This window comes from Pithys albifrons, chromosome 19, assembly GCF_047495875.1.
Source record: "Pithys albifrons albifrons isolate INPA30051 chromosome 19, PitAlb_v1, whole genome shotgun sequence".
Lineage (NCBI taxonomy): Eukaryota > Metazoa > Chordata > Aves > Passeriformes > Thamnophilidae > Pithys > Pithys albifrons.
In genome coordinates, this window is record NC_092476.1 from 12,532,687 (window position 1) to 12,554,603 (window position 21,917).

General features: G+C 44.1%; 1 protein-coding gene across 1 annotated transcript; it reads left to right on the top strand.

Annotated features, from left to right (window-relative positions):
• Positions 1–629: 629 nt before the first annotated feature.
• LOC139680655 (myosin heavy chain, skeletal muscle, adult-like) lies at positions 630–20,435 on the top strand. Its single transcript, XM_071573492.1, has 38 exons — positions 630–833; positions 922–1,065; positions 1,156–1,312; positions 1,616–1,643; positions 1,742–1,856; positions 1,942–2,034; positions 3,163–3,226; positions 3,355–3,453; positions 3,552–3,655; positions 3,733–3,871; positions 4,533–4,651; positions 4,736–4,885; positions 5,710–5,880; positions 6,591–6,900; positions 6,999–7,084; positions 7,586–7,673; positions 7,769–7,886; positions 8,053–8,176; positions 8,262–8,398; positions 8,500–8,755; positions 10,472–10,714; positions 10,916–11,092; positions 11,178–11,323; positions 11,411–11,501; positions 11,589–11,978; positions 12,204–12,330; positions 12,429–12,547; positions 12,817–13,013; positions 13,380–13,563; positions 13,650–13,815; positions 13,979–14,103; positions 14,297–14,605; positions 18,305–18,508; positions 18,845–18,970; positions 19,064–19,234; positions 19,321–19,425; positions 19,566–19,661; positions 20,280–20,435. The coding sequence occupies exons 1-38, from the start codon at positions 630–632 to the stop codon at positions 20,433–20,435; spliced, it is 5,838 nt and encodes a 1,945-aa protein (XP_071429593.1).
• The last annotated feature ends 1,482 nt before the right edge of the window (positions 20,436–21,917 follow it).

Below are 21,917 nucleotides of genomic sequence, written 5' to 3' on the forward strand. Positions count from 1 at the left end.
TTGTGTAAATATCAGGTACCTACCTGTATAGAGAAGGAGATATGTAAAGGTTTTCCTAAGCTGCCCGCTGCTGTTGTTTTTTCTCAGAGGGGAGCAGAAGGACAGGAGGAGAAAAAAAATTTCTGATAAATTCATACTGGCTTTAAAATTCCTTATTTTTAAATTGCTGGTTTGAGCTTTGAAACTCTGTGCTGAATTTTGTTTTCCTCTAAAATTCTATTAATTTTTAAAAGCAAAAGCATTTACTAGAAAAGGAGCTATCTCAGTGTGGTCTGAAAAGGGATTGTTCTTTTTTTGACAGACATTGTTGCAATTTATGCCTGGATTCAAGATTTCAATAAAATTAGCAAAGAATTGTATTATTAATACAATTATACAAACTATATTAATACAATTGTACAAATACTTAAATACTGAAACTAAGCCACTAAGAAGCTTGAGCTTTCAGTATGCTACTCTGGACAGTGCATTATGAGCATTCTAGGCTTTGTGAATTAGCATCACTTGGGAGGAAACAACATTACAATACTTTTCTTCTACTAAAAAATGCTTATTTTTGACAAAATTAAGCAATATATCTGCTCTTCCACAGTGTTCTCTGCTGACGAGCCTCTCCATAAAGTGCAGCCATGTCTTCGGATTCTGAGATGGCCATTTTTGGGGAGGCAGCTCCGTATCTCCGAAAGTCTGAGAAGGAGAGAATCGAGGCCCAGAACAAGCCTTTTGATGCCAAGTCATCTGTCTTTGTGGTACATGCAAAGGAATCCTTTGTGAAAGGGACAATCCAGAGCAGGGAATCAGGGAAGGTCACTGTCAAGACTGAAGGGGGAGAGGTGAGTGAAAAACAAGGCTGAAGGACAACATTTTCTTCCCACTCTGGCTCTGAGCTGACATCCATCCATGGCCTTCTTCCTCTGACAGACTCTGACCGTGAAGGATGACCAGATATACTCCATGAACCCTCCCAAGTATGACAAAATCGAGGACATGGCCATGATGACCCACCTGCACGAGCCCGCTGTGCTGTACAACCTCAAAGAGCGTTACGCAGCCTGGATGATCTACGTAAGTGGCACAGCAGCTTCCTTTGGGCAGCTGCAGGAGCTGCTCTGCCAGGCCCAGGGGAAGCCAACGTGCTGTCTCCCTTCCTCGCAGACGTACTCGGGTCTCTTCTGCGTCACTGTCAACCCCTACAAGTGGCTGCCCGTGTACAACCCGGAGGTGGTGTTGGCCTATCGAGGCAAGAAGCGTCAGGAGGCCCCTCCACACATCTTCTCCATCTCTGACAATGCCTATCAGTTCATGCTGACTGGTGAGTGGCTCTGTCTGTCTCAGAGGGATTGGACTATTCAATTCTCTGCAATATGAAGAGACTTTTTTGAAGATCTCATGATTCTGGCACACATCCATTGTGGGGTTGGCAGTCTTCAAAACATTGTTTTCACTGTTTTAAATGACAAAGGCCTCTACATACAGTGGTGTGTTTTGGATGTTGGTTTTTTTTTTGTTTAAGTCAAGCTCACATGAAACAAAAACTTTTGACTTACCTGCATATGTTTCATTTGTTCTCTGTTGTTCATTGAGTTTTAAGTACTGTATCTCTGTCTTTCCACAGATCGGGAGAACCAGTCGATCCTGATCACGTACGTACAACCCCTGCTCGGGTCCCTGTGGGGCTGCCCAGGGCCAGGGCCCCTCCTGCCTGACCACACACTCTCTGCTTCTCTCCTTGCTCTGACAGTGGAGAATCCGGTGCTGGGAAGACTGTGAACACAAAGCGTGTCATCCAGTACTTTGCAACAATTGCAGCCAGTGGGGACAAGAAGAAGGAGGAGCAAACATCAGGCAAAATGCAGGTGAGTGAGGAAGAACAGTCTGGACACTTGGCCTGTCATTGCCCTGTAGACAAAACACAGTCACTGAATAATTTTCATGCCACAGGGAACGCTTGAGGATCAAATCATCAGCGCCAACCCACTGCTGGAGGCCTTTGGAAACGCCAAGACTGTGAGGAATGACAACTCCTCACGCTTTGTGAGTTGCTTAAAAAAATGATTCCTGAAACATAGTAAATAGGATTTAGTATCACTCATTCCTTTCTGTTGTTCTGCCATCATATTTTCAAGAGTAAAACTGAATTTTCTTACCATGACTTTGCCATTTATTCTTAAAGTAATTCTCCAGATTTCAAACCAGAAAGAATTAATTCTATTTTACATTAAAATGCAAATTAAAGTAACAGATAACATACACTTTCTCCTGTAACACATTGCAGTGTGCAATGTGCAATACCTCTGTATAATTTTACTTATATTTTTTTCAGCTGTTAAGAGACAGACAGAGTGCCAGGAAAGAAGGAAGGAGGGAGGGAGAGAAGGGAGGGAGAGAAGGGAGGAAGGGAGGAAGGGAGGAAGGGAGGAAGGGAGGAAGGGAGGAAGGGAGGAAGGGAGGAAGGGAGGGAGGAAGGAAGGAAGGAAGGAAGGAAGGAAGGAAGGAAGGAAGGAAGGAAGGAAGGAAGGAAGGAAGGAAGGAAGGAAGGAAGGAAGGAAGGAAGGAAGGAAGGAAGGAAGGAAGGAAGGAAGGAAGGAAGGAAGGAAGGAAGGGAGGAAGGGAGGAAGGGAGGAAGGGAGGAAGGGAGGAAGGGAGGAAGGGAGGAAGGGAGGAAGGGAGGAAGGGAGGAAGGGAGGAAGGGAGGAAGGGAGGAAGGAAGGAAGGAAGGAAGGAAGGAAGGAAGGAAGGAAGGAAGGAAGGAAGGAAGGAAGGAAGGAAGGAAGGAAGGAAGGAAGGAAGGAAGGAAGGAAGGAAGGTGAAATTGTCAATTAACAATGCAGATTTAAGCACCTGAATCACTTAAATTGCTATATTATATCATTAAGGCAACAAATCTCTTTGTGCAGGATATAAAGTATTCTATTTAATGAAACCCACCCATTTCTTCACACTTGTATATTCAACATACATAAAATACAGTTGTGCCACTGTTGACTATTTTCATGGTCAAAAATGGAAAAAAACCCTTTTTGTCAACAGTGAAAATTTAGCTGATTTTAAAAAAATGTTTTTAAATAGAAATCTTGTAGCCAGTGGAATAAATGACAAAACTCTTCATTTCACATGTATTTTTAATGTTGTGAATCCTAAAACACTTTTATTCCTTTGAAGGGCAAATTCATCAGAATTCATTTTGGTGCTACAGGAAAACTGGCTTCTGCAGATATTGAAACATGTAAGACACTTTCCTGAAGTGTTCACAGTGCATCCATTCGCCTGTCTATCCATACATCTTTTCACCCAAACTTTTTTTTTTTTTTTAGTTTAGTTGCTTCTTTTTTCTAACTAAAATTTTCCCTCCAGATCTGCTGGAGAAGTCCAGAGTCACTTTCCAGCTCAAGGCGGAAAGAAGCTACCACATCTTTTATCAGATCATGTCCAACAAGAAGCCAGAGCTAATTGGTAGGAAGAATTACTGATTGGAGGAAAATTGCTGAACATCAGCTCACACTGTAACTTGCTTGACTAAACTAAGTCTGCATGTTCCCCCTTTCTTTCAGACATGCTCCTCATCACCACCAACCCATATGACTACCAGTTTGTGAGTCAAGGTGAGATCACTGTTGCCAGCATTAACGACCAGGAGGAGCTGATGGCTACAGATGTAAGTAACAATTAAGAATATTGTACCTATTGTCATCTCTCCCAGACAAATCTTTTCATTTACTGTTCCTATTGCAGAGTGCCATTGACATCCTGGGTTTCAGTGCTGATGAGAAAACGGCCATCTACAAGCTGACAGGGGCTGTCATGCACTACGGGAACCTGAAGTTCAAGCAGAAGCAGCGTGAGGAGCAGGCAGAGCCTGATGGCACTGAAGGTATTGGCAAAATCTTTGGTGCTCTTGTTAGAAGTTGCAGTACCAATAATAACTTAGTATTTGGAAGAAGGAGAAAGAAAAACAGAACAAATGTGTTTAGGTGAAATCATATATAGGTCTGAAACTGTCATCCAAAATACACCCTTTTTGCCATTACTGTCCAGTCATGATCTGCAGCATCAATTGCATATATGCACATAAACGTCTCCTAAGCTACCACGCTGAATTAGCATAGCCTGCTTAGTGTGTTTAGACCCACTGAGAAGGGAAATATTTTTTTTTAAAATACTTGTTTCTGATTGATTTTTTATGAAAATGCAGGCATTATAGTCAGTACTAGGACTTCTACTTTATAAATACTTTATTATTTAGGGCAAAATTAGTAATTACTTTCAGGATAAATTTTAATAAATACTTTGTTTCTAGATGCTTCTGTGAAGACTTTTAAAGGCACAAATAGCCTCTAGATGCACTGCTCTGTAAAGCAAAAGAAAGATGGTTTTTGTTTGAATAACTATGTCATGGTTTGTCTGAGATCCAGTAAGAAGAATTTGATCACAAGGACATTCAGTATTGCAGCTGTTTTGGAAAGGGTTCATCACTCAAAGTGTTGCATGTCTTATTAGTCTTATTTTTTCTGTCTCCTTGTCCTTCTACTTAGTTGCTGACAAGGCTGCCTACCTGATGGGTCTGAACTCAGCAGACCTGCTCAAGGCCCTCTGTTACCCCCGAGTCAAGGTGGGGAATGAATATGTGACCAAGGGCCAAACTGTGCAGCAGGTAACAACCAGACTGGGAAGCTCTGTCTTGAGTTACTCTCTTACTCTGTGTACTATTTTCCTTCTGCTCTATTCTTTGTTTTAGGTGAACAATTCCGTGGGTGCCCTGGCAAAGGCTGTCTATGAGAAGATGTTCCTGTGGATGGTTGTTCGTATCAACCAACAGCTGGATACGAAGCAGCCCAGGCAGTACTTCATTGGTGTCCTGGACATTGCTGGCTTTGAGATCTTTGATGTAAGGATTCCAGGTTTGAGGACTACTCTTGCAGGGAGATATTGTTATATCAGGGGACTTGGGAGGAATATTTAACATTGAATGCTTAACATGCAAGTCATTTGCAATTTTGTGGGAAAAAAACCCTGTCATTTTGTGTTATAACAGAGAGCAAAATCCTCAGAAGCTCCCTCAATACAAGCACAGAGTGATGCTGTTCCTGTAGAATTAGTAAAAATAATTTTATATGTTGCAATATAACAGTTTGAGCTTAAAGTATTACATAAACAAACACATTTATGATAATTTAATAGAAGAGCTTCTAGAGCAGAACTAGGAGACCCACTGACAAATATATCACAGAATATTTTGAGTTGGAAGGGACCCAGAAGGATCCTAGATTCCAGCTCTTTAATGAATGGCCCATATGGGGAACAAATCCATGATCTTGGTGTTATTAGCACCATGCCCTAACCAACTGAGCTAATGAGAGGTTAAAGATGTGTAAATTGTTTAAGAATCAAGGAATGAATAGATATGAGATTAATCAGAGGTACCAGATGTTAATTTTGGAGACAAGAGCATGCACTCATCTGTTCCCTTGAATAAAAAATGACAAAGTATTTTATGAATTTTAGGAGATTCACTAGGAATCTGCTCTGAAATAAACCCTCGTTTTCATTAAGTAGGTATTTTTTTGCAAAGCTGCATGTAGGCCCAGTTATGGTGTGGTCCTGATAACACAGTTGTGTTGTCACTGGGGAAATTGATAAAGGCTGGAAAAGAATGTTCAAGAACTGTGCATGTTGATGAAGGCTGTTTGCTGCGTGTTTTTTCGACTGCAGTTCAACAGCCTGGAGCAGCTGTGCATCAACTTCACCAATGAGAAACTGCAACAGTTCTTCAACCACCACATGTTCGTGCTGGAGCAGGAGGAGTACAAGAAGGAGGGAATTGAATGGACCTTCATTGACTTTGGCATGGACCTGGCTGCCTGCATTGAGCTCATTGAGAAGGTACATTTTCAATTAAAAATACCTTACATTTTCCAGAATCCATTATTTTAAATTTCCCCTGGCTAATTTTTTGAATTCAGTTTTAGTTGTTGAAATATGTCTTGATCTGCTGCCAATTATGTATAATAGATATTACAAAGTCCAGAGAAAACTGTACAAGTCATTCTTGCACATTCTCTGCCTGGAAGGTATCTTCACTTGCCTGATTGAAGGATATTATTTTCAAAAACTCAGAGCTGCTCCTAAAGCAACATGAAATTTTTTTCTCAAGGTTCTAGAATAAAGTTATCTGGACAATACAATTTTTTTTCTATATGGTTCATTGCAAAGTAAGTACAAGTCAATACAGTCAGTGCCTGACCTCTGAGAGCAAGGAACTGAGATTGCTTGTAGTACCATATAGTTTAGAGAATTGATTGAAAGTTTAAAAGCAGAAGTAAATATGCAATGTACAACTTTGTGAAAGCTATTTTTAAATACAGACTTTCCCCTCCTGAACTTCAACATGGTTTTGGCATAAAAACCATTTCTGAATCACTGCTACAAAGTGTGAGTCAAAGAGGTGAATTTTTTAAACTCACTTTAAGAAAAAAACTTAATAGCAAAGTTTGTTTCTCAGCTTCCTGTCTTTTGCTATATTCCCTTTGAAACCAAGTCATAATCATGTTATTCTACAGGCAGTCTCTTTTGTTTATTGATCTATCTCTCAGCCCATGGGCATCTTCTCCATCCTGGAAGAGGAGTGCATGTTCCCCAAGGCAACTGACACCTCTTTCAAGAACAAGCTCTATGACCAGCACCTGGGCAAGTCAAGCAACTTCCAGAAGCCCAAACCTGCCAAAGGCAAGGCTGAGGCCCACTTCTCCCTGGTGCACTACGCTGGCACAGTGGACTACAACATCTCTGGGTGGCTGGAGAAGAACAAGGACCCCCTGAATGAAACTGTCATTGGGCTGTACCAGAAATCATCTGTGAAGACCCTGGCCTTACTCTTTGCTTCCTATGGTGGAGCAGAAGCAGGTTATTTCTTTAAATTTTCTTTCTCAACCTTTGTGATATATAAAGATGTAATAAAAAGAGAATATATTGAAAAACTCTTTTCTTTTTTTTTTTTTAAGAGGCTAGTGGTGGCGGTGCTGGTGGTGGAAAGAAGGGTGGCAAGAAGAAGGGTTCTTCTTTCCAGACTGTTTCAGCTCTTTTCCGGGTAAAGGATTAATTCACTCCCTGTAAAGTGACATGAACATAGTGTAAAATCTGAGTTAAATACACTGAGGTTCTTCTTTTGACATTGGTTGCATGATCAACAATAATAAGGATGAATTGTGTTTTCCTAGTAATCTTGTTTCAAATTTAGTAGCTGGTCTTCATTTAATCATCTGAATTTCTAATAAGAGTTCACTGACATTATTCTTGAGAAATATTTTTCAGAATCTGGCATGTAGTATAAATACTAATTCCAAAAAGGCTTGTCATAAAATATTTATAAAGTAATGTTTTACTGCCTCCAAAATCAGGTGAAGAGTTTTAACTTCTTTTTAATGAGAATAATTTTTCATGAAATGTATACAAAAGGTTTAATTGATTTTAAATTTTGAATTTGAAACTTCTGTCTCCTAATATCCATTATGTTTGTTTCCTAACATCTAGGTACAAAGTATGCATAACTAAATTTGTTTAATCTGAGATTCTACATATAATCCCACAGGAGAACCTGAACAAGCTGATGACCAATTTACGGAGCACTCACCCCCATTTTGTGCGCTGTATCATCCCCAATGAGACTAAAACACCTGGTAAGATGCTCAAGCAGGAAGAGAGTTTGCTCTCACACATCTATTCCTCTCTGCACTAGAGTCTGTGCCATTGATTTGTGCTCTGCATTGCTCAGGTGCCATGGAGCACGAGCTGGTGCTGCACCAGCTGCGCTGTAACGGTGTGCTGGAAGGGATCAGGATTTGCAGGAAAGGGTTCCCCAGCAGAGTCCTCTATGCTGACTTCAAACAGAGGTATGAGCACTGCACTTCTCAGCATCATTAAAAGCGTTGTTGGTTCATTCATAGGTCCATTCAGGATTGGCTCTATTATCAAAAATAGCTATATATGAGCTGCTGGGAGTTGGTGGCTACTATGTGTTTGTTGGGAAAAAATTGTTTTATCTTCCTCCTGTCACAGGTACAAGGTGCTTAATGCCAGTGCCATCCCAGAGGGACAGTTCATTGACAGCAAGAAGGCTTCTGAGAAGCTCCTTGGGTCAATCGATGTGGACCACACCCAGTACAAATTTGGACACACCAAGGTACAAAGCCCCCATTCATTCACTCGTTCTGTGCCTGTGCTTTGCTCTACCTGACAATGATGTGCTGCAACATTCCCTCTCTAAGGTGTTCTTCAAAGCTGGGCTGCTGGGGCTCCTGGAGGAGATGAGGGATGAGAAGCTGGCACAGCTCATCACCCGCACCCAGGCCAGATGCAGAGGCTTCCTGATGAGAGTGGAGTACCAGAGAATGGTGGAGAGGAGGTACACATTTCACTTTTTCAGTTAAAGTCACTGTCTGTGTGGGAAAGTGTTGACACTCTTCAGACTGAAAATATTTGTTGTACCTTTGAATTATGCCCCAGAGAGTCCATCTTCTGCATCCAGTACAACATCCGTGCATTCATGAACGTCAAACACTGGCCCTGGATGAAGTTGTTCTTCAAGATCAAGCCCTTGCTGAAGAGTGCAGAGTCTGAGAAGGAAATGGCCAACATGAAGGAAGAGTTTGAGAAAACTAAGGAAGAGCTTGCAAAGTCAGAGGCAAAGCGGAAGGAGCTGGAGGAGAAAATGGTGAAACTGGTACAGGAGAAAAATGACCTGCAGCTCCAAGTGCAGGCTGTGAGTAATATTTTTCTATACCTTTTATTTTAGGAGAAAAAGGTACATAAGGTCTAACTCTTCTTTCCTACTACAGGACTCTCAAATTGCATACTAAGCTTTGTAATATTACAAACCAAATACTATGTAACTAAAGGTAAAATTCTGGCCACATTCTTTCCCCACTCAGTCTCATTATTGCAAAGTGGAGTTTAATCTAAAAAAGGTTTTGTCTTAATACCAACAAATACATGTGTCCCAAGTGAGTTCATGACACAAAACCTCTATAGTCTTTGTAGTGTCTTTAATGGAGTAGCGACTGTGATTTGATTGATCTCCTTCTCTGCCCTAATACAATTGATGAAATGAAGAAATGATGAAATGAGTGCAGCAGATCTTACCTCAGCTCCTGTACCTACTGCTCTCAGAACACACAGTAATGCCCAACAGAACTTGGAACAAAAGCACCAGGTCTTTGTTTGTCTCCAGTGCCATTTGGCCTCTCAGACCAATGGATAACTTTTAGAAAATACCCCTGGGTTGAAATGTTTATTTTGAGCAAAGATGAATTTTATTCTAGTGTCCACTGACTGCACTGGTTGGATGTAAATCTACTAATGCAAGTTCGAAATATTTCCCTAATGATGGAGTTATTTACATTTCTCAGTATTTCCATGTAAATTTTTATATAGTACATTATAATAAATAATAACTTTCTAAAGCAGAAGAGGAAAATTAAATCTAAGTGATCTTCTGATACACCCAAAATAAATAAGGTGAAACGCAATGTACTTTCGCAGAACTGCACTGATGACCCAAAAAGTCAGATAAAAAGGTAAAAGCAATGAAAACCTTATTCTAGATTTGTAATATATAATGTAATTGCACAATAATGTTTTCCCAAAAAAAGTAGTTCTAAAAGTCCAAGATATGTGCATCAGTTTCTTCAGCATTAAATAATTTTGCTGGTTTGGAGGTAAATTGGTACGAGAAATTAACCCAGCTCAAGTGATTTTAGAAGTCAGTTACAATTTATTACAAAGTTACAAGAAATACAATGATTTTTGTGGATTTTAACCCACAAACTCCAGATGTATAGCCCATCATCCTGGGGCATGAACAGAATGATGTTCGTCAGCCCCTGTGCTGAGCCCTATGTGTGCACCCTGAGTGCAAAGTAAAAGGAAGGAAAATATATTGGTGAGGATGATGGTCACAGTTTGGCTAAGAGTGGAAGTTCCAGTCCTGTCGAGATTCTGCTCCTCCTATGGATACAATAAGTGGTACCAGAAGTCCCCAAACCCCAAGATTAAATATGCTCAGGTTCAGGTGGGAATGCCCAGTACCTCCCCCAGGGCCAGGATTTCCACAGTGGGTGATTTAGTCTGTGAGTCATGGGATATATTTGGAATTTTTGAGGGCCCATTAGCAGACATGACCCCTCTGGCTGGTTGTGAAGGGGATAATGACTCCCCAGAGGGAAGTTACCATGGCTGAGTCACTGAAGGAAGGAAGACAGGAACACTCCCCTGTCTCACAGGCTTCTTTAACACAATGTTTGTAGCCTGGGGGATCAGGTGTGCCCTGGGCAGCTTCTCCAAAAGATCCGTTATTAACAGCTCATCAGAAATGACACAGAGGGTGTAGAATACAAAGTTTTGGATACACCTGCAGAGTGATGAACTAGTCCCACATGTTGAAATTAGGAAAATAATCTTTCCTGTATTTTTCCACCAGGAAGCTGATGCTTTGGCTGATGCTGAGGAAAGGTGTGACCAGCTCATCAAAACCAAAATCCAGCTGGAAGCCAAAGTCAAAGAAGTAACTGAAAGAGCTGAGGATGAGGAGGAAATTAATGCTGAGCTGACAGCCAAGAAGAGGAAACTGGAAGATGAATGTTCAGAGCTGAAGAAAGATATTGATGACCTTGAGCTAACACTGGCCAAGGTGGAGAAGGAGAAACACGCCACTGAAAACAAGGTACACACACAGAGGGTCACATAAACGACCAAGATGTTACAGACTTTCATCGTAAGAGCCTGCTACCATAAGACATGTTGGCATTGAAAAATCTTGAGCTGGGCTTCTCTGAGCATTCAAGAGAAAAATAAAACACAGAACCACTCACCAAAACAGTGCAGTTGTTTTCTATCTTATTTTGAAACTTGTTTATATTTGTAGGTGAAAAATCTCACAGAGGAGATGGCAGCCCTGGATGAAACCATTGCCAAGCTGACAAAAGAGAAGAAAGCCCTCCAAGAGGCCCATCAGCAGACCCTGGATGACCTACAGGCAGAAGAGGACAAAGTCAACACACTGACCAAAGCCAAGATCAAGCTGGAGCAGCAAGTGGATGATGTAAGCACACAAACACACAGCAGGAACAGGACAGGTATGGAGTTCAACGGGGCTGCTGGAGCACTGATGGCCTTGTTCTGTGCAGCTGGAAGGGTCCCTGGAGCAAGAGAAGAAACTGCGCATGGACCTGGAGAGAGCCAAGAGGAAACTGGAAGGAGACCTGAAGCTGGCCCAGGACAGCATCATGGACCTGGAGAATGATAAGCAGCAGCTGGAAGAGAAACTGAAGAAGTAAGTGTGGCTCTGGGGCACCTCCATGCTGGGCTGGAGCACTTGTCTTTTTTCTTTGAGCTCTAACACAATTTGCTTTCCCCAAAGGAAAGACTTTGAAATCAGCCAGATCCAGAGCAAAATCGAGGATGAACAAGCCCTGGGCATGCAATTCCAGAAGAAGATCAAGGAGCTGCAGGCAAGTCTCTGCTCCTCACCCTCCCTGTGCCAGGCTCAGCACAGGTAGGAGGAGGGCAGGGTGTGAAGGGTCTCTGGTGTTCTGCAGGCCCGTATTGAGGAACTGGAGGAGGAAATCGAGGCCGAGCGAACCTCTCGCGCTAAAGCAGAGAAGCATCGCGCTGACCTGTCGAGGGAGCTGGAGGAGATCAGCGAGCGCCTGGAGGAAGCAGGAGGGGCGACGGCAGCTCAGGTGGAGATGAACAAGAAGCGGGAGGCAGAGTTCCAGAAGATGCGGCGGGACCTGGAAGAGGCCACGCTGCAGCACGAAGCCACGGCTGCCGCCCTGCGGAAGAAGCACGCGGACAGCACGGCTGAGCTCGGGGAGCAGATCGACAACCTGCAACGCGTGAAGCAGAAGCTGGAGAAGGAGAAGAGCGAGCTCAAGATGGAGATTGATGACTTGGCCAGTAACATGGAGTCTGTCTCCAAAGCCAAGGTATTGAAAAATATAGTGAAAACAGCTGGAAAATAAATAATATTGAAATATATCTTTTTAAGTTATGGCCTGGTTACCATCTAACTCCCTATCTCTGTATGGACCTGTGTTTCTCATCTTCTGCCTCCAAGGAGTTTGCAAGTCTGTTCATGTTTATCTGGTTCAAATCCAGAGTATGAAGGTGTCTAGATACTCATCTTGTTTCATTCTCTGTGATCTCCACAGGCAAATCTGGAGAAGATGTGCCGCACCCTGGAAGACCAGCTGAGTGAGATTAAGACCAAGGAAGAAGAGCATCAGCGAATGATCAACGACCTCAATGCTCAAAGAGCTCGGCTGCAGACGGAAGCAGGTGAGAGAGACTCTCTTGTGCTGTGGTGGGACTCCTTAAATGGCTGGTTTGGATCACAGATAACAATGAAAGTGTCTTTTTTGTGCGTTTTTTCTCAGGTGAATATTCACGCCAGGTGGAGGAGAAAGATGCTTTGATTTCTCAGCTCTCAAGAGGCAAACAGGCTTTCACCCAACAGATTGAGGAACTCAAAAGGCACTTAGAGGAAGAAATTAAGGTAATTCATAATTTTCTATGACTGACCACTGAAGACACTTATAACTTCACGCTGCCTAAGGGAGACAGAGTCTCTTTAGCACAAGCCAAAATGGAGGAAGGTTTTAATTTCTGCAGTGAGTGTGGTTACTGGATTTTGTTTTCCAGGATACATCTGTCCTTCATTACAAACACTCTTCCAGTAGTCATGTTCACGGTGTGAAATTAATTAATTGGAAGATATTTCCCAGGATACTGCCATTCCTTGACCCAATCCTGGTCTCTACCTAGGCCAAGAACGCCCTGGCCCACGCCCTGCAGTCCGCTCGCCACGACTGTGACTTGCTCCGGGAACAATATGAGGAGGAGCAGGAAGCCAAGGGGGAGCTGCAGCGCGCCCTGTCCAAGGCCAACAGCGAAGTGGCCCAGTGGAGAACCAAATACGAGACGGACGCGATCCAGCGCACGGAGGAGCTCGAGGAGGCCAAGTATGTGGGCAGGGTGGGATGAAAAGGGACTGGAGAAGGCTGAGAGTGGTCAAGAGAAATGGGAATCTCTGAGTGGGTTGAGACAGAGTTGGAATGAAGGCAGGGATATCCTCCCTTTGTGGTAAAGCAAAGAGAGGGAGGGAGAGAGAAAGTGTAAATTGGAAGACAAAGTTTGCTCTTTAGAGCTGGAAGTGCTAAGACAGGCTTAATCCATCATAGGTGGCAGGACATTGAAAGGATAGATCTTTCAGGGTCTGTGAAAAGTGCTCAGCTCGGAAGGTCCAAAGTGTCCAACAGTCTCTCATGACAGTGCAGAAGTGACTCCCTTCTAAGCTCTAACCTGACCTTGTGCTTATCTTCTCCCAGGAAGAAGCTGGCCCAGCGCCTGCAGGATGCAGAGGAACACGTTGAAGCTGTCAATGCCAAATGTGCCTCCCTGGAAAAGACAAAGCAGAGGCTGCAGAATGAAGTGGAGGACCTGATGATTGATGTGGAGCGATCCAATGCTGCCTGTGCTGCTCTGGACAAGAAGCAGAAGAACTTTGACAAGGTCTCTGGGGCTCCAGCCCTGGCACAGCTGGGCAGAGCATCCCTCTGGGATGGCCACATCCCTACTCATGTCGTGTTTCCCTTCAGATCCTGGCAGAATGGAAGCAGAAGTATGAGGAAACGCAGGCTGAGCTGGAGGCCTCCCAGAAGGAGTCTCGCTCTCTCAGCACGGAGCTGTTCAAGATGAAGAATGCCTATGAGGAGTCCTTGGACCACCTGGAAACAATGAAGCGGGAGAACAAGAACTTGCAGCGTAAGTCCCTGGCCCTCTGCTGCTGGATGGGCTTTCTCACAAGCTGAGCGTTCCTCAGGGCTCTGGGCCTGCAGGTGTGCAAAGATGCCAGTCCCCCTGGTGGGACAGGGCCCTTCCCATTCAGCTCAGTGCCTGAGCAAGCCATTGGTCTTTGTTCCCACAGAGGAGATTTCTGACCTCACGGAGCAGATTGCGGAGGGCGGAAAGGCAATTCATGAGCTGGAGAAAGTCAAGAAGCAAATTGAGCAGGAGAAATCTGAAATCCAGGCTGCTCTGGAGGAAGCTGAGGTACAAGGCCAAAATCATTGATGTCTGCAGTAAATATATGAGCAATGACAAAACAGGGCTAAAAAGGTCTTTGTTCCCCTCTGTTCTGGCTGGGAGGTGCAGCCAGCTAAGATTTCCTGGAATATTGTGTAATTCCTTAGAATGGAAGCAGGAGGTTTATTGATGTTATCAATGTTTATGTCCACTTTTCTAGGCCTCCCTGGAACATGAAGAGGGCAAGATCCTGCGCCTGCAGCTTGAGCTCAACCAGGTGAAGTCTGAGATTGACAGGAAGATAGCAGAGAAGGATGAGGAGATCGACCAGCTGAAGAGGAACCACCTTCGAATTGTGGAGTCCATGCAAAGCACCCTGGATGCTGAGATCAGGAGCAGGAATGAAGCCCTGAGGCTGAAGAAGAAGATGGAAGGAGACCTGAATGAAATGGAGATCCAGCTCAGCCATGCCAACCGTGTGGCTGCCGAGGCACAAAAGAACCTGAGAAATACACAGGCTGTGCTCAAGGTATGTTAATCAAAGGACGTGCACATATGACTCTCAGATAACCATTGAATCACAGAATGTTTTGGGTTGAAAGAGACTTGTGAAGTTCATCTCGACCAGCCCCTTTGCCATGGGCAAGAACATCTTATACCAGATCAGGCAGCAGAAAGCCCCATTTAACTTGACCGTGAACACTTCCAGTGGTGGCACATCCACAATATCAAATCACTAGATACTAGGGAGAAGAGATCAACACCTCCCTCTGCCCTGCCCCACCTCAGAAACCTGGAAGGAATAATGATCAGCTCTCATAATCTTTCTCTGCAAACCAGACAACCCTCTTGTCCTCTACCACTCCTCAGACTACGTGCTTTCCAAGCCTTTCACTGGCTTTGCTGCCCTCCCCTAGATGCATTCAAGTGTCATAATATCCTTCCTTAATTGCAGCGTCCAGAATTGCACACAGTACTCAATGAAAGGCCACACCAAAACTTTATAAAATAGTAATTTAGATCCAACTGTGCTTTGACTTTCGTAAGCCTATCGCCATACCTCCAGCCAGCATCTCTATAATTCTTCCCAAGATGTGTGTCCCTGGTTCTACTGCCTATGCATCTCCTTCTTTCACTTCAGTTTGACCTAGAGCTTCTTGATCAGCCATGCTGTTCTCCTGCCCTCCTTGCCTGACTGTTTACATGTGGGAATTGAGAGCTCTTGCACTCTAAGGAAGATATTCTTAACCCTTTTCTGCTTCTTTATCCTTGAGTGCTGTTTCTCAGTGGGGTTCCATGCAGTAATTCGTTAAACAATTGAAGGCCCACTCTCCTAAAATTCAGGGGTTTAGCCTTATTGTTCATCTGGCCCAGATCCCTCAAGATCATGAATACCATCAGGGAATGATCACTGCAGCCCAGTCTGCCACCAGTTTTGACATCTCTAATTAGTTCATTTGTGTTGGTAAGTAGCAGGCACAGTAACCGTTCTTCAGTTGGGCAGTCTATCCCCTGAAAGAAGATATTACCCTTCACACACTCCAGGAATCTGCTGGGCTGCTTACAGCTTGCTGTGCTGCTTTTCTAGAAGATGGCAAAGTGATTGAAGTCTCTCAGGAGGACTGGATCATGCAAACATGATGCTTCCCGTAGTTAAAGTAATGACAGTTCATCAAAAGGCTCTCCTTGATCAGAATCCCTGTAGTAAACACCAGCTATAAGGTTTCCTTGGCTGGCTTGACCTCTAGTTTTCACTTATAAACTGACTCATCACTGTCTTTCAAAGCTGTCAGTACAACTCTGCGGAAACAATCCATGTTTTCCACTTTCTCACCTTTCCTTCCTTGCTACTTTCTTCTCCCTTCATTGTCCCTTCTGAATACTTTACAGCCATTGAGGCAGCAGTCCACTTGCACACCAGGCTTCAGTGACAGCAATTAGATCAGTCTTCTAGCTGCACAGAGGCTTCTAACTCCTCCTGTTTGTTATCAATGCTACATGCATTGGTATAGAAGTACCTTCTGTTGCCACTTTTTCAGAGGAACAAACCCTAAATCGTTTGCAGCATTTTCCTGTTGCTTTCTAATGTATCAGCAGGCCCTGGCTCTTTTCTGTAACTCAAAACTCCATTCTCTTCTCCCGTTAAGTCTAATTTAAAGCTCTGACCAGGCTGCTGGTGAAGACCCTCTTGCTCTACTTGATCAGGTAAATCCCATCAGCTCCCAACACATGGAGCTTCTCAAAGGTATATACATGATCATGGAGGCCAAAAGCTTGAATATGGCACCATCTAGACATCCAGATACACACCTGTTCACCTGTTCAGTCATTCTACTATTTCTTGAACCCTTTCCTCTGAATGGAGAAAAGTACTCCATTACCTGTACTCCATATCCTTTGCTCCAAGGAACATATAAACTCTTGATGGTGTGCTGGTGGGAGAAATGAACCAAGCTCAAAAGATATTAGAAGTCAGAGTTACAATGTACTACAAAGATTACAATAAATAGGGTGACGTGGAAAAAAAATAGGTTTTAACCCCCAAAGAACAGATGTATAACCCAGCACCTTGGGGCATGAACAGAATGGTGTTCTTTAGCCCCTGTGCTGAGTGTCACATGGGCCCCTGAGTATAAAGTAAAAGGAAAGGAAACCTCTTGGTGAAGATGATGGTCTCAGTTTGGTCAAGAGTGGCAGTCACAGTCCTGTCGAGGTTCTGGTCCTCCTCTGAATCCGACAAGTGGTACCAGAAGTCCCAAACCCCAATATTGTACCTGCTCAGGTTCAGGTGGGAATGCCCAGTACCTCCCCCAGGGCAGGGAGTTCCACAGTGGGCGATTTACTCTGAGTCATGGGATATGTTTGGAATCTTTGAGGGCCCATTAGCAGACATGATCCCTCAGGCTGGGTGTGAAGGTGCTGATGACTCCCCAGAGGGGAGTTATGGCTGAGTTATTGGTGTGAAGACAGGAACACACCCCTATCTCACAGGAGTCTTTAACATGATGCTTGTAGCCTGGGGGTCAGGTGTGCCCTGGACAGCTGCTGCAAATAGTCCGTTATTAACTGTCCATCAGAAATTACATAAAGGGTGTAGAATACATGGTTCTGGATACACCCACACAATGCTAAACTGGTTCTGGTTGCTGTAACTGGGATATGTAGATATAAGTTGCCATATCGCAATATCATTAAAGCCTACATGGAATTGTAGGAGCATGTCACTCTTGTACGCTTCATTTTTCAACCCCAGAGCACTGTATCTATTAAGTAGTAGCACTTCAGAGGATGAAGAAAGGTTCTTTCTTGTGCCCCAAGCAGGGGCAAAGGTTCAGTTTCCTTCCTTCATCTTGTAAGCTTTCTAAGTCTGTCGGAGTTTGAATTCAGGCTTGCACACCCTTAAATTTAGGCAGGGCTGTCACTCAACCTGGGGCAGGGCACAGAACCATGAATCAATCTCCTGCTCACATTCTTAGATACTGGGCAGTTACTAACAATAATTCTGCATGTAAATTGTAACAGGGTGGGTTCTAACATTGCTGGAAAAGTGGGACTAAGCACTGTCAAGAGTTCAGAAATGCAGTATTTTATTAACAGAGTTGATCAAATAGTGGGAACCCAACGAGAAGGGAGAAAGGAGGAAAACAGGAGCCCTACTTAGAAATAACCCTCACTTACCCAAGGATTACTCATGTAGGTTGTCTTACCAAGTCAGGAGACTCTCCCAAAGGCAAGGACTACATCCTCTGTGCATCAGCTGACAGCAGCGTCCCCACTGTAATTTTTGATAAACAAGCCACACCCAGAGCACAAGTCCTCTCACCTCTATTCAGCCTGCCAGTGATGTCTGTCTAGGGAGGTGTGGCCAGAACTGCCCAAGTAGAGGTCTCAGACTCTGCCCTGTTTCCTCCTCCTTGCTCCCTCCTTCAGCTCTCCTCCAAAGGCTGTCAACCAATAGGAGAGACCCAAAAACTTTAGTTTATGCGAACTCGGTCTCCAAGGACAAAGGCTTCACTTTATCAGCTTTTGTTCCCTAGAACTCAGCCAAAAAAGAATAAATCTTTCACAGGTGGCATGAGCAAAAACACAGACCAAAATGTCAACACTCTTACTTCCCAATACATAAATATATATCTAAAATTATATATATTTTACTGCCACAATCATTATTGCTTGGTGGCAATGGCAGTGTTGTAATGCCTTATAATTTATCTTTCCTCTCTTAAAGGACACTCAGATACACTTGGACGATGCTCTCAGGACCCAGGATGACCTGAAGGAGCAGGTGGCCATGGTGGAGCGCAGAGCAAACCTGCTGCAGGCTGAAATTGAAGAGCTACGGGCAGCACTGGAGCAGACAGAGAGGTCGAGGAAAGTGGCTGAGCAGGAGCTGATGGATGCCAGTGAGAGAGTTCAGCTGCTCCACACACAGGTTAGATTCATGAGATTCAACATATCATGAGCCTTTTTTTCCTTTACAGATTTTCATCTGTGTAAATTCTTAGATCAACTCCTGCCATAAAAAACTTCACCTCAACCGAAATTATTAAATTTTTACAAAGAAATGGATTACAGCTAAATCAGTAGGATTGCATTAGTAGTCAGAAGGGCTTCATCAAATTCTAAGAAGTCTCTGGTATACAGCTGTGCACATCAGGAGGATATTGCTACTAGATATATAGAAGATAACTTTACACAGAAACAGTAAATTTCTAAAATATGTCTTCTCTTTTGGAAGTAACTGGACAAAATTTTTATTGTTCAACAGAACACCAGCTTGATCAACACCAAGAAGAAGCTGGAGACAGACATCTCCCAGATTCAGAGTGAAATGGAGGATACGATCCAGGAGGCCCGCAATGCTGAAGAGAAGGCCAAGAAGGCCATCACAGATGTGAGTTGGGGGCTCTTTCATTGCTGATGGGGGTTGTATTCCCCACAAAATGTCTCCAGCCCCACAATGGCTTTTACCTTTTGCTCTGCTCAGGCGGCCATGATGGCAGAAGAGCTGAAGAAGGAGCAGGACACCAGTGCCCACCTGGAGAGGATGAAGAAGAACCTGGACCAGACAGTGAAGGACCTGCAGCTTCGTCTGGAAGAGGCCGAGCAGTTGGCCCTGAAGGGAGGCAAGAAGCAAATCCAGAAGCTGGAGGCCAGGGTGTGTATGGATGTGTCTGAATGAGCGAGCATGTTCCTTGGAGAGACACCCCCAGGGAAGCTGCAGGGATGGGCTTCTCGTTGCAGGTGCGGGAGCTGGAAGGGGAGGTGGATGCTGAGCAGAAGCGCAGCGCTGAAGCCGTGAAGGGTGTGCGCAAGTACGAGAGGAGGGTGAAGGAACTCACCTACCAGGTAAGCCTGGAGGAGTCCTTGGGCTGACGGTTTTCTGTCAGCAATTCACATTTTGCACACACCATCCCCAAGGGGATTTGTTAACCCTGTGTGATGCAGAAGCAAGAATTCATTCTCTCCCTCCTTACCAACCACTGTAGTCTGAGGAAGACAGGAAGAATGTTCTCAGGCTGCAGGATCTGGTGGACAAGCTGCAAATGAAGGTGAAATCCTACAAGAGACAAGCTGAGGAAGCTGTAAGTATTGCTCAAAGAATGGGTGAGGGCCACCTTCCACTGGGGCAGCACATGCACTGAATGGGGCTGAACATCAGGAAAGGGGCTTGAAAGCAACTGGCGAGACACAACGGCCTTCCCATTGCTGTTCTGCTGTCGTGTCCTGAGGCCTCGATGAGCCCTGGGCACCCTGCACTCAGGGCTAAGCAAGGGAAGTTCTGCAGCCTGTTTTGTACAGGAGATCAGAGTAAACAAACCCAGGGGCCACATGCACTGCCTGAGAAATTCCTGAAGCTCTGCTAATAATCAGCAGCAGAAGGCTTCACGGTCTTTCTCAACCTGATAAGTGACACTGACAATCAGGCAGCAAGCAGTGGGAGAGTAAGTGCACAACTGAGAAATCCCAGTGCCAAAGCTGCTCCTCCACATATGACAGAATCCCAGAGAAGCTTATCCCAGTGGGGTCCTGAGATGGGAGGAGGAGCAGGTCGGGGTGAGCTGATGTGTGAGCAGTGGTGGGAGGGGATGGAGGTTTGTGCCTCCCCCCAGGGAAGAGCTGCAGTCTCACAAGGCCAAGGTGCAGGAGGAGTGAAACCCCTGGCCTGGGCTCCTCACCACCAACTGCCTGTCCCCACACAGGAGGAGCTGTCCAATGTGAACCTCTCCAAGTTCCGCAAGATCCAGCACGAGCTGGAGGAAGCCGAGGAACGGGCTGACATTGCAGAGTCGCAGGTCAACAAGCTCCGAGCCAAGAGTCGGGAGTTTCATGGCAAGAAAATAGGAGAGGAAGAGTGAAGATGTCGTGAAGCCGCAAAGTGACCTGAGGGCAGCACAAAATGTGAACCCTTTGTCACTTCCTTCTGCAAGAAGTGCTTATAACTATGTCACTATATAGAGAATAAAGAGCATAGATTCCTTTGCATGCACAGCAGAATCATTGCTTTTGGTTGATTCAATTTAATTGTTCAGTTTCATATGTTTGGGGGTTTTTCAAATTAAGTATTTTGTTCCACTTTAACCCTTGGGTACTAGTAGATCTTTACTTATCCCATCTCCAATATTTCTGCTCTATGTCTTAATACGTTATCAAGGAGTGAGTGAGACTAATTTAATTTCCATACTGGGTGAGGATCGGGACTAAGGTCAGACAAGTATTTTTTCCTGCCTGGCACAGCAAAAATGGTTTTGCCTCTTTCTGGGTGCAGTACTCAGAGGCTCTCATTGCTAGTCCCATTCCCATTATCACTTGGGATGTGGTATTCAGAGGTAAATTGCCCTTTAAGAACATCTGTAACCGCAGAAACACCTGGATGTCTCTGAGTTGTTATGGAGGAACTTATGCAAGAACTGAGGCACTGCCTCCTTTGAATGTGTGAAGACAGGTGAAGTCCAGGAACTCTAGAGAATGGCTTGTTACTGAGCAAATTTAATGATCAGGCAGCCTTTTTAATAACCTCATGAAGTTGTTGTTAACAGTCAGTTCTAAAGCAAAACACAATGTATTATTTGGGTAAGAGAAATTTGAAATTTCTTAGAAACTCTGTTAGAATAGCCAGTATTAAAACACAATGTTGTTGCAAATGAAATTGAGATTATTGAGCAGCTTGGTAGGAGTGTGAACAAGAGGATAAACCCAATCCAGTGTAACATATAGACCCACCAGAACAAGCTGGGAACTGCTGCAATACTGTATGGTGTTTCCCAGTACTGAAATATATAAGGAATAATAAAAGAGTTATGTATAAATGCAAAAAGCTAAAGGAACTGTTCTGATCATGCAAACTAAGTCTTCAACTGGGAATAATACTGAGTACATTACAACTTTAAAGAAAAAACAAAATCTAACATTTTACAGAGAGAAAAGTCCATAGATAATAATGCCACACTGTGTCCTACCTGTCTGACTTCTGCAGCAATGGGTAAGTGGAATGTAGACACTGACTGCATTCAAGCTGGACAGAGAAGAAACAAGTCACCTACATAATGTGTGCTGTTGTGAAGTCAAACAAATAAGAGGCTGTTTTCCTTCAAGGCAAGAAGCAAGAAACAGGGAACTGCCCTTGTGGCAGCACTAGACCCAGGCACATCACTCAGCTGCCAGGGGCAGGTTCTACACTCAGATAACATTTCCTATTTTACCATTGTACACGAACCGACACTACAGGGACACTTATGGATCTCTCAAGGTTCCTGGCCAGCTCTACACTGCTGCATTTCCAGTCAGTACTTCAAGGAGCTGTGAAACTTCTGAGGAAGGGAACTGGAGCTGTTGGAGGG